This window comes from Chlamydotis macqueenii, chromosome 4 (assembly GCF_036417535.1).
Source record: "Chlamydotis macqueenii isolate bChlMac1 chromosome 4, bChlMac1.mat, whole genome shotgun sequence".
In the NCBI taxonomy this organism is placed as follows: Eukaryota; Metazoa; Chordata; class Aves; order Otidiformes; family Otididae; genus Chlamydotis; species Chlamydotis macqueenii.
In genome coordinates, this window is record NC_141559.1 from 26,445,024 (window position 1) to 26,457,154 (window position 12,131).

At 42.5% G+C, this 12,131-nt stretch overlaps 1 protein-coding gene across 1 annotated transcript in view; it reads left to right on the forward strand.

Annotated features, from left to right (window-relative positions):
* Positions 1-1,537: 1,537 nt before the first annotated feature.
* DKK2 (dickkopf Wnt signaling pathway inhibitor 2) overlaps positions 1,538-12,131 on the forward strand; it is a 44,004-nt gene continuing 33,410 nt past the window's right edge. Inside the window, exon 1 of the mRNA XM_086747061.1 lies at positions 1,538-2,252. Coding sequence (XP_086603187.1) covers positions 1,995-2,252 — 258 coding nt within the window. The 5' untranslated portion in view covers positions 1,538-1,994. The remainder of the gene's footprint in view (positions 2,253-12,131) is intronic.

The window sequence follows — 12,131 nt, forward strand, 5'->3', positions numbered from 1 at the left end:
AAAAAAAAAAGAAAATCAGTAATAATCCCCTAAAGTAAGAGAGCATTAGATAACATAGATTAAAAAAAAAAAAAAAGAAAAGAAGAAGAAGAAGAAGGGAAAAAAATCTACCCTGTGAGATGGGATTTTTTCCCCGTGGAAAAAGATGTAAATTAATCTGCTCTTTATAAGATCCTCTGTTTAACAGAATACAAGCCCCAACATTAGGACACACTGCTAGCAGTCACATGTGGATAGACTATATTTTAAAAAACTTACCCACGGTGGTGTGGTGCAGGCAGTCCTCCTGCAGAGAGCTCCGAAGCCCCCAAGGAAAGCTTCTGCTCTCTGGGAGGGAGCAGGAGTGCTGGGGGCCGAAAGAGTGCTCTGCTCCTCCCTGGTATTCCTTGCCTTAGTAACTTCCTTTTGCACAACTGTTAATTTAGAAGAAAGGAAATTTCAGGTGCATTTTTCTTCTTCAGCTCTTCTGCTTTATAAAGAGGTAGAGTAACTGGAAAGGATTGATAGCTTAGAGGAGGGGACCTGTCAGGAGAAAACGTGAAAATTCTCTGTACCGTTCTCAGACATGGTAATGTTCATACATGAACATGTGAGATAGCGAGAGAGCTGCTCTCTCGTCACCTTTCGTTCCCTCCGCCCCACTTTCCCATGTGCAGGGGAAAGACAGGGACTCGCAGTTGCTCCGCTGCAGCACGCCAGTGCCCCACGGTGATGCTCTCTGCGCTAAACCTTTAGCAGGTGACAAAGAAAAGTTAAAGAGCTGGCGTTACCCCAGTTCTGCTCATTTTGCGCTCCGTGTTCCTGTTTACCGTCCTTTTTTTTTTTTTTTTTTTCCCCGAAATGCATCGTTTTGGTGCTGCGGCAGGGAGATGGAGCCTGTGGGTGCAGGAGTAGCACCTGGCTGTCTCACAGCCACCGGATGCGCGCTCATGCCAAGGGCAGGGAGAAGATGGACATCAGATAAAGATCTGGGGGTGCTGGTGGCACTGTGGCACCCAGGAGTGTCCCATTTCGGAGCCCTGCAGTGCACCCTTAGTGCCTGGAGGTGCGTGGCCGTGTGCACCGGGCAGAGCCCGGCCGGAAAGAGGGGCAACCGGCCTGGCTGGGGCGAGAGCGGCTCCCAGAGGGGTGGGAGCTGGGGGTTGTGGGGGGGACGGGGGACACGGAGGGGGCGACAGTGGCTGCGCGGCTGGGCCGGGGGCGGAGGGAAGGGACCACCCGCTGCCGGCGGCTGGAATAATGGGGGGCGAGGGGGGGAGGGATAGAGGGGCAGCCCGGGACAGAAGGGTCCCCCTGCCCTGCCCTGCCCTGCCCTGTGCCCGGAGCCCCTCGCCCCTCACGGGCCGGGCTGAAGGAGGAGGAGGAGGAGGAGAAGGAGGAGGAGGAGGGAAGCGGGCGCTTTCCCTCCTGCTGGCTGCAGAGGCTGAGGCAAAGAAGAGAAAAAGGAGGAGGGGAATAAAGAGTAAAGAGAGAGGGGGAGAGAGAGTGAAAGAAAACTAAGCCCAGCTTTTGCCGGTGCTGCTTGGATTGGGTCTGGTTTGAGTTTCCTCTCTGCTGGCTTGTGCAGCAGCAGAGGAGGAGTGGGGGAAGTAACTCACTCGCTCTTCCTCTGGAGCTGAAGCGAACGTGCTGGTGGCTGCGCTGGCGGGGAGCTGCCCGGCTGCCGTTGCCTCGCAGCTTACTGCTCTCAGCTCCTAAAGAATTGTCCGGACTTCTCCAGGACCTGGAGGAAAAAGCCATCACTTCACAGACCCGATAGTTGCCTAGAGACTTGACACGGTTTTTCCTAGGGGATTCTTTTTTATTATTATTATTTTTCTCCCGTCTATCGCAGAACAGCAGTTCCTTGAGTGTGTGGCATTGAAATCCATTGCTTTGCTAACAACTTCGGGAGATATTTTTAAAAACTTTTTTCCTCTCTCTTTCATTTTCTTTGCCTTAAAAAAAAAAAAAGAAGAAGGAAAAAAAAGATAGTCCTTTTGGGGGGAGGGGAGATGATCGTGCTGATGTGGAATAAGTGCTCCTGCTGTCTCCTCTTACTAGCCGCGGTCCTGATCGTGGAGAGCTCCCAGCTAGACAGCTCCAGCTCCAAGGTGAACTCCATCAAGTCCACCCTGATGGGGGAGGCTCCAACTCAGACAACCAACAGATCTGCAGGCATCCACCAGGGACTGACGCTTGCTAGCAGTAAGAAGGGCAAAATGCTAGAGCAGATGAGAAAACCTCCCAAGCACTATCACCGGCAAGGAGAGGTAGGACGTCGCTTCATCGCTCGAGTGTCTGTCCGTCTGCGTGTGATATACAAATAATTGCGAGTCCTCCCCTCGTATTGTTTTCAGAGCTTTCCTGTGTTAAATTAATTAATTTATTTCATTGGGGTTGGCTGGGACAATATAATCTCATAATTGGTGCTAAGAACTTTGTAAGCGGGAGTTGGAAGGTTTTAAACCTTTAATTTATTTTTTCTGTAGGATTAATAACTGATGGAAATACAGATGCTAAATGAATTGAGTTTGAATAGGTGAGGAAAATTTAAGCATGAAGTGAAAATTGTGTTTACAGTAGTGAAACAAGCTTGTTTTTAAAAACCACACCTAGCAAGTTGATCTCTGATGTCTTTCTCCATGGTTACAATAAAAAACCCATGGTGTCCCAGTGGTATAGTTTAAGGCACACTCATTTGCTTAATGTGACAGAAAATAAATTTCAGGTTTCTTGTCCAAAATACGCTCCAGTGATTGTGGAAGTTTTGTTTGGTTACGTCCAGTTGAGATAAGTAGGGAGTAACAGCCCCAAGTATGAAGTTTCAGTGTAAGGAAGGAAGAAAAGGTTATAGAAACTTTATGAAAAAAAGACTCTGACTTGCTTATGCAATCTTCTTTCCTCTCTGCCCTACTCAGAAACTTGGAAGTCTGATATAAAATTACTTTTGCTCAACTATCTTTTTGGTAAACTATAAAGCAGCATTTTAAGCCATCAGTCCCCAACTTCCCTGTCAAGTCTCAACTTGGATGATATGAATGTTGCACGTTGCAGTGCTGAAGGAGGTAGACTTTTTCAGGAAATATACATTTTATACTATTAGTAGTACCTCCAAATACAGCTGCTTTTCATAAGCAACAAACAGTGTACCAGCAAGGGAGCTGCGAACATTCAACACTAAAAAGGCAAAATACTCAATGCCTGAAGGGTCTGTATCTTGCCTACATTTTCCTTAAGCAGCACAGAGGCTGCACATTCAAGCAATCCACTGAATTTGCTAAAATGTTTCACATCAGCTTCCTAATAATTGAATGTTATCATTTGGTTTTGTGTGCAGGCGTAATAACAGTGGTGGCAGTTTTGGTTTTGGTGTGTGAGAAATTTGTTTTTAAACTCCTCCAAGCATTCTTTCCCCAGCCACTCAATTGTTTTATAATTTACCCAGAATTGGGTTGCCTCTCCTTACCTCTGAGCAAAGTTTAGTAACAGATGCTGTGCTGAAGTTTCATATTACTAAAGTACTGTGCTCTTTCCTAGTGCACATTGTAATAATTACTATGTTAAATCACCTTGAGGAAATACAGGAGAATGATGCCCTTTCTTATATGTCCTCCTTGGGTTTTCTTTTTTTCCTGTGTATTCCCAAAAAGCCAGTATATAGGACCTATTTTCCCACTGAGTGTTATCTCAGCCTTATGAGTTTTCATGCGGGTACTTGTAGGGCTGCACTATACCGTGCCAGACACGATGTACAATTATTGCCTTTTGGGGAAGTCTTGCCACCTTCGCCTATGTACAACATCCTTAGCACTTCGATCTGTATTCAGCGCAGTGTTGAGAATGATTGATTATCATTCACTCAGTTCCTGGAAAACAAGTTGCAGTGCCCACCGGTTGCGTTTGCAAGATTTACCCTTACTTGCCACCCTGGATTGTTTGCCAGGGATGTCTAGTTATTGGCATGAACTCACAAGGTGTACTTCAAGTCAGTGATAATGCTGTAAGTATCTGTAATGGTAGAAGAGGTAGCACACACTTTAAGATGTCCTGTTTGTAGCAAAAACAAAGATCCCTGGAGAATCAGTGACTTTGTCTCCTAGGGAGCAAAGCCTGACCTCCCATTAAGGGCTGTTGGTGCTGATTTCACCCTCTTTCCCTGGGACTCCATCCCTGTCTTGCTCCTGTACGGTCTCACGCCAATGTAGTCCTTGAAAAAGACTCAGATTTGCTACCAATAATTGTAGATGTTACTTTCAGCCATCTGCCTGGAGCGGCACAATTAACACAGAATTGCAGTAAAAGAATAAAAGAAAAAAAAATAAAAGGAAGTTACTTTTGTGATAATGCTTTATTTTTGACGATACTTCCAGTTGCAGAGCTGGTAAGCCACTATGCTTTTTAACAGTGGTGTCATGCATCTCAACCAATTAAGACATGATATTTTCATAATTTTTTAAAAGTACTCTTCTATTAGGTTAGTACTTGATTTCTTTAGATTCTGGGACTTTGTGCTGATGTTTTGCATGCCATTTGCTAGAAGAACAGGCCTATGCTTTTCTTTCTAAAAACATCTGTTGCAATAGTGGAATTTATAATGTGTCAAAAGTAGCAGTACCTTTTATATCTTGATAACATTAAATGGTGAGTTGAGAGTCTTGTTTAAACTGGGAAGTAGTTTTAGAAGGACCAACGAGATGCAGCTTAAAGAAAAACTATTTTAATTTTGCTATTGCAGTTGTGACAGCTCTGAGCTGTGTGTTCAACTCTGCAGATACACATAGTGGAAATCAGAGAACTCTCACCAAAACTGATGAAAGGACCATCAGCTAGCAACGTATTTACTTATTCAGCTTGGTAGACTAACACATATTCAGAATGTTTCTTTAATATGTTAATGTAACATTTCCAATTATGTTAAGTCTCAGGACTAGGAGCAACTTGGGAGTCTTTAATCAGCAGTAAATCAACAGATACAATAGTTCATGGCTTATCTGGAGTGTTGATGTATTTCAGCTGGTAGTTACAGTGCTGCTGCCCAGAAAAGGAAGATCCAGCTCTTGTTTGTCAGGCAAAGTTCCAGTTTAAATTAATGAAATACTCACATGAGCAAAGCAAGCTATGCAGCTTGCTGGAGGGACTGGCAGGGCAAATGTGGATTTTAGTGAGACTTACATTTTTATGTCTTTCTGAGGAATATTATTTATTTTCTGTTCTTATTCCCTTTACTGCCTTGGATCAGCAGAGAATGAGAAGCACTGACGTGCTAAATCGGTGAGATTTCACTGTCTTCACTGTTCTTCACTGTCACTCTTGTTTTCCCCTTTCTGCAAACTGTTAACGTTTTCCCAGTTTCACAGAGAATCACAAAGAGCCTACAGCACTTGCACAAGGGAAAAATCTGCTCAGAAATAGGACCGTACAGCACATGTTAGACAACATTACTTTTTGAAGGCTCAGTAATATATACTGTCTGCTATCAATTTCCTTTCAAAACGTGATTTAGAGAAACGGCTTCTAGGAACAGCTAACACCTCAGTACTGTAGCCTCTCTAGGAAATTGTTTTGTACATGTCATCCCTCTGAATAGATACAATACAGTGAATAGAGTAATAAATTGAAAAGGCCAGATTAGCAATGTTGGTGGATTAATTTTTCTGCATGTTAGATAAAGCTTCCACTGTGTTAGGGGAAACTTTCCTGTGTGAGTGCTCCCGCTCAGTTATAGGGATCAACTTGAAAGGAAAATACTGTGTTTCATAGCTATGATCGAAAGGCATAGCCATTCCATAGATTCCTGGATGATGGCTCTGTAGCCTCTTAAATTCACTTCACCATCTTTTTTACTTTCTTGCCTCTGGGTCATAGCCCCACTCTCCTCTGAGGCTTGTCCTCTCCATCAGTGCTGGGGTTTGCACTCCTTAACACTCAACTGCCTTTAATGATCTGGTAGGCTGAGACCTTTCAAACTTCATTTCAAGCCACTTTCCTTCTTTATAGGGTGCCATTATCTTCTGCCCTTTCCAAGACCTGGCCACAAGCCATTCTTTCAGCTCTTTTCCCCAGCTAGTCGTGTCTCTTATTCCCTTTGCTGCTGCATAGCTCGTTGGGCTTGTGCTTCCCGCTGGGACTATCCCTCCTGCTTCCCCCATGTGTGTGACAGGAGTGGCAGCAACAACGAAGGGAAGAACTGGGATGGCCAAGAGAGGGGACCAGCACAACTATGGGGCTGAAGAAGAGATAATGAGGTCTGGAAAAGGGAGAGAGGAGTGAGTGAAAAACTGGGACAAGTTTTAACACTTCAGAGGCATGATAGATCAATATCAGCTAAGCCTTTGTACTCCAAATGTACTCAGTTTAATTTTAAAAATGTATTTAAAAAAAACCAACTCTGTCACAGCTTGAACTAAGAGGCTTGAGACTACAGAAGCCAAACCAAAAAGGCATTAATCCAAATGACTAAGTTGACACTGACTTCATACCTATCAGCGCATGGACATACATGTGTTTCTTGAATGGGACATAGTTACCCACAAGGATTTGCTAGAAAATGCTTGGATGATGCTTTGGAGCAAGTAAAACAGCATGAGATGCAGTAATTGACTGCAGTGCCTTGAGAATGTTACAATAAAATGTACCAAAGACACCAAAAATGTAACCACAATATCTTGAATAGCTAGCAACCAAGACAGTATAAATTATTTCTCCATGGGATTAAAAATAAATTAATTGCAATACCTAGAAATTACATCCAGCAACGGCTTCTTATTTTTGTATTAAAAAATAAGTACAGCATTGCTAAATCTGCAGAGGTCACCAAGAGAATGTATTCTTTGCTCTTGTTTTTGCTGTTAGGAATCTGGGAGACATACTGGTTTACTGGCAGCAGTCTTGCTAAATAACCAGCCGGCTTGTCCTTGATTGCAAGAATGGGATGCAGAGTATTATCTCCTTCCTAGGTCGTACTTGATGTCCTCTTCAATTTGTTATTATTATTTGACTTCTTAATATAGAGCAAAAGCTCCTATGAAGTGGCTTTACTACAACAATTTCCTATTGATGTTGCAACCATGTCTAGAAAACTTTCAGGACTCTGCTGTGCTATTGGGTGTGCAATCACTTAGGAAGGCTTAGTTTCTCTCTGGAAAGCCTGTCAGATCTAAGGACGACACAAAAGATGATGAAGCATGATTACATTTTGCCCTCAGAAAAACGAGTCTGATTAACTCATTATGTTTGATTAACTGATGATTTGCAGATGCAAATATAGCATAAGTTTAATTTTTATTTTAATTATCTCAGCACAGGATGTATCTTGCAAGCACTTCATATCTCACGGTTTGTCGGTTGAGCCTTTGGTCCTTTTACAGTTGTACATACAAATGCCTCATCCTGGAAATGTCATTTAGGAGGAATTTGACTCTGCAAAGGAGGAGTCCCATGAAGCTCCTGCTTCTATTTTTTGACCGTTGCTTTCCTCTTCAGCTTTTCTGTATCTGAGAATGTTTTTAAGTATATCCAAACAAGTTTTATATGTATGTAAAAAATGTTAATTTGGAGAATGCCTTGAAAGCAGAGACCTTCCCTTCTTGCTTAGGCTTGCTAAAGTCCTGACAAGCTTGTGCTACCCCCACATGCAGACACTGGTCATGGCTGGCAAGAGTCAGGGTGCAATGGCCCAGGCTTGGAAGCCAGCAGCCCCCACTTGGCCCATCATTGGCATGTGTCTTGTCACCATGTCGCACCGCGGTGCCGGGGAGCTTCGTGTAGGTGTCAGCACTGCAGCTGTCAGACATTTATGATAGATTTGAGGAGCTGAAGTTTGTATGACACTAGAGCAATGGGGAAGAAAACCAGAAGCCTCCTCTCTCCTTTTCTTGCATTGATAAAACTCCAAGTGTGTTTAGATTTTTTTTTCTTTTTTTTAGAAAACTGGGGATTGTCTTTCAGTGCTATGTTCTAGGCTGTGTTTCTGGTACCTTTATGTTGAAACCAGCTTCTATAAACCTCATATCCATGGATGTGAAAGGCCCATACAAAAGCCAAGAAGATCAGAAGGTTTGTTTTGTTACTTTTTAAAAATTAATTCTGCCCGCAAAAGACTTTATTTTCACTGGAGAACATGAACATTCATCTTCAAGTATAAGAGGTGCAATGACCGTATATGTCCCCAGACTGTCACTTTTCTTCGGTATAATTTTTCCTTTTTTGCTTGAAGGCCAGATTTCTTTTAATGAAAAATTTAATGAACACAAAGCAATTTCCAGATTGCAATGAAATGTGAAAATAGGTGAATTTGTGATACTTCCATCTCATTGCAGAATCCTTTACTCTAGAATGAGCTACAGAAAGAAGTACTAGAGAGAGAGAGATAGCATAAAAGGATACATATGGTCATACTAAATTACAAACACACAGCCGTTTTCAAATAAGTAATGAGTTTTGTTCATTTTAATTACAGTTTTCTTGGGATTGGCCCTAAATCCATCTATAATTTATACATTTTTGTTCACACAAACAGCCCTTGAGTTATGAAAATGGATGGATATAAACACACAGTGAGAACATGGAGTTCACTCATTTAGCCGCTATATTGTTCTTACTAAAAGACTGGAAAAATGCTACAGAAAAAAGAAAAAGAGTTCAAGCGTTGTTGTTTTTTTCCACCTCAAAGTGCATAAGCACAGGGTTCAGCCTCTTGGGACTGTCTTAAAGCTAAGCTTTGATATGATTGAATTTTCATATGCCCAGTAATGAATCTTGGAGCATGCATGTTGCACATATGTAGTGCAAATGGCACTGGTTTAGCATTTTTAGCAGCAAGCAAAGGTGGACTGTTCTGCATATGCTCGGGAATGAGGTGTTGCTCCACTCTCCAAGCCCTCTGCCTCATTCTCTGTGCATCATGTAAGTGTGAACCAAGTGGTGCATGCTTTTAAAAGCATATTTATTGGTCCACTGAATGAGAGGACAGGGTTCAGTTCTATGCATTTTGGCAGCTTGCACTGAGTGAAGCAGTGACTTGCTGTCAGTGTGATCTCTTCCCTGCAAGTCTGAAATGCCTAAAGCAGAGATCTTTTAAAAGGAATTGCAAACAGAATATGTTTATCTTGCAGCAGGAAATTTTTAATCTTGGAATCTCATTCTGAACTAGAACGGCATCAAGGAAAGTAATGCATCTGATGGGGAAAAATCTCCTTTACTTTTCCTTTTGCATAGAGCAGGGTAGTTTCCAGAATCGTTTCTTTTGCTATGTATTCCTACAGAAAATGATGCACCTCTTCTTGACAGCTTGCAAAGATCCTAAAGCTGGACATTTTGCTGTAAAACAAGGTCTCTGGAAGCAGGGGAGATAACTATATGTAAAACCACTAACAGAAATGCAAAATGCTGAGCCTAACTAATCTAGTTGGCATTAACTTAGTTCAATTCATTTTCAGAAGTAACAGAAAGATTTAGACTGTGTCAAAAAAAAAGAAAAAGGATACTGACAGATGTGCTACCATCTTGTATTTAACCTTTTTGCTTTCATTTGACTTTCTCCCCTCCTTATATATATATATATATATATATATAACAGCAAAACTGTAGTGTTTCATGAAGTACAGCCAGGGTACTCTGGATGGCCACTGTCAAGTATTCATGCCAACTCAAAAGAAGCCATAGAAATCTAGGTGCTGTGTTTAACTGGGACCTGGGTCTCAGGTCAGCTCAGATAGCTTAGGTTGTTTTCTGAAGTCACTACTGAAAATAGATTTTGGGTTTCCCAATGCTGCAAATTCTAAGGAAGACCCCACCTGCCACCTGCTCTTACTGCCAGCCAGGTTTATCGGTGTGCCTGAGTGCTTTCTGATTTTCTTACCTTGGGTGTGTTCATGTGGACACCGAGGTGCTTTGGCTTATATGGCCTCTGTTCAGGGTAAGCTTTTATAGAACATGGGTTTAAAAGAAAAAAAAACCAACCCTCTGTCCAATATGACATAGAGCTGCAAGCAAGAGATGGTGTTAGGGAGCCTTGGTCTTGGCAGACAGTTCTTCTTCACAATGTGTCTTCAGTAGCAGCTGAGTGAAAAATGGCCAAATGAAGCTTCTGTTGGCCTGACCTGGCAGGGCTAGTACAGACTGCAGAACTTGCCATATTTCTTTGTTTCTTCTCTTTTGGCTTGAAAAAGAGAGAGCAGAGCCTGCCTCCCATCTAGTTCATTGTGAATTTCCTGAGAGACTCAGGATCCTGTTTTCTATCTTAAAAAAGAAAAGTTTGTGTTTCTGTCTATCTTGTGGGCATTAGGTTGTCCAGGACATAGAGACTGAGCTGTGAGTGTCCTACTTCTCCTCTTTGGTAGGAGGAGTACTGGGTGGATAGTTACTTTCTTTTTCAAACATCATCTCCCTTGCTGTTGTTCAGGCAGGAGGGAAGGAGAGAGGAAATGTTAAATGGCCATTTCCTCTTTTAGGGTAGACAGGACAATGGCATTCCTTACCAAAGAGTTACAAATTGTGGTTAAATAGTTAACATATAGCTTTCACATAGAGAGAGACCGCATGGTGAGTAACATGAAGGGATAATCATAATGGAAGAAGCAGAAGGGAAGAAAAAACTGTCTACTATCCTGTGTTTGCATTATGGAACAGGGTGACCATTTGGCAGACTAGAGAAGGTGGCATGGCTGATGTGTTATCTGATGATAAATTAATGAGCGTTTAGGGAGATAAACAGCCTGAGACCATTAGTCTTCTCTTTGTAGGGGGATTATCTCATTAACTCCTTGGTATGATGGGACCCACAAAGTAAATGTGAAGATTGTTTCATGTATTTAGCATAGCCTGAAAGTTTTACCAGACTTGTCATTCTTAAATTTCTGTTCATTGTCCACTCAGGTAGTAATAATGGTACCATTTGACCCACATAACAACCACGTGCCATAATGTGTGAGTTGAATACTATGGAGTTGCCCAGTGAGACTGGAAGTTGTTCTTCCAGACCCTCTCAGTTCCTGTTACTCCCAACAAAGCTAAATTTGAAGTGTACATTTTTTGTAACCAGGTAGTTCAACCAACTCTTGTGGTGGGGAGAGAAAGTGAATGTGGGTCAGAACTGAAGCGTGGAAATCCTGGGAGCCATGGAAGGACCAAGAAACCAGGAGGTTACCATCCTCTCTCCACATCTTCTCCAGGGTGGAGCCAAGTGTTGATGCTGCCTCCTGTGTCATCTTTGGGGTAATGAGGAAAACTGCCTATCAAAAGCTGGCTTAGAAGTCTACTTTATATTTTGGTGGGGGAGCTAAACTGCTTAGCTGCATAAAATGGTTTTGTAATTGTTTGAATAAATATAGGGTTTTTAAAATGCTCTTCAGGAATGCTTGTAAACTTCTGTGCTTGGTTTTGTCCTTGTTACTATCTTCCAGACAACCCACTCCTCGCCAAGGAAATGGCTTTTTAACAAGAAGAATCCTCTGGATATTACTTTCTGAGGGGGTCCTTGCCACAGCAGCTGCAACAAATTGCAATTGAACTTCAGTCAATTGTTTTTTATTGCTAAAAGGATAAGTGACCAAGTAAATACTTGTATTATGGCTTCGTGACAATTTATTAAGTATCAAATTATAGTATGTGGTGTTGTCTAACCAGAAGATTAAGGTTTTCTCTGTGGAGGGAAATTTCTCTCAGACTTTGTACCAGTGCTTAAGCTGAAAGAGACTGGGAAAGTCTTGCTGATCCGAAACTGTCCTGTGGGTAGGCCAGCTTAGGGTTTTCCTTCCACTGAGACCTCAGCTCTGGTGCCAGGGCCAGGGCCTGGCCAGTGGTGTCAGCACAAGTTGAGTATAACTAGCACGAGGCAGCCGAAAAGAGAAGTAACGACACTGCAGTCTAATGCGTGCTGATCCACTCCCTGCTGTGTAAACAAGTCTCCAGGAGGCATTTTCTGAGCAAGTTGGTATTGAGTAGCAGCATAGCTTTAGCATAGCTCAGATTATGCTAATTGAGAAGCATTTTTGGCACGATGTTCCAAATAAGCAACACGGAGTCCAGGGAGGTCAAGGAAGGATGGAGCAAAACCTTGAGATGGTACAGGCTGCTTCCTTGTGTCTTAGAGCAGGGTTTGCCAGCTGGAAAGGAGTCGCAGCTCTGCTTGCCTTCCCCTCAGCCTCTCT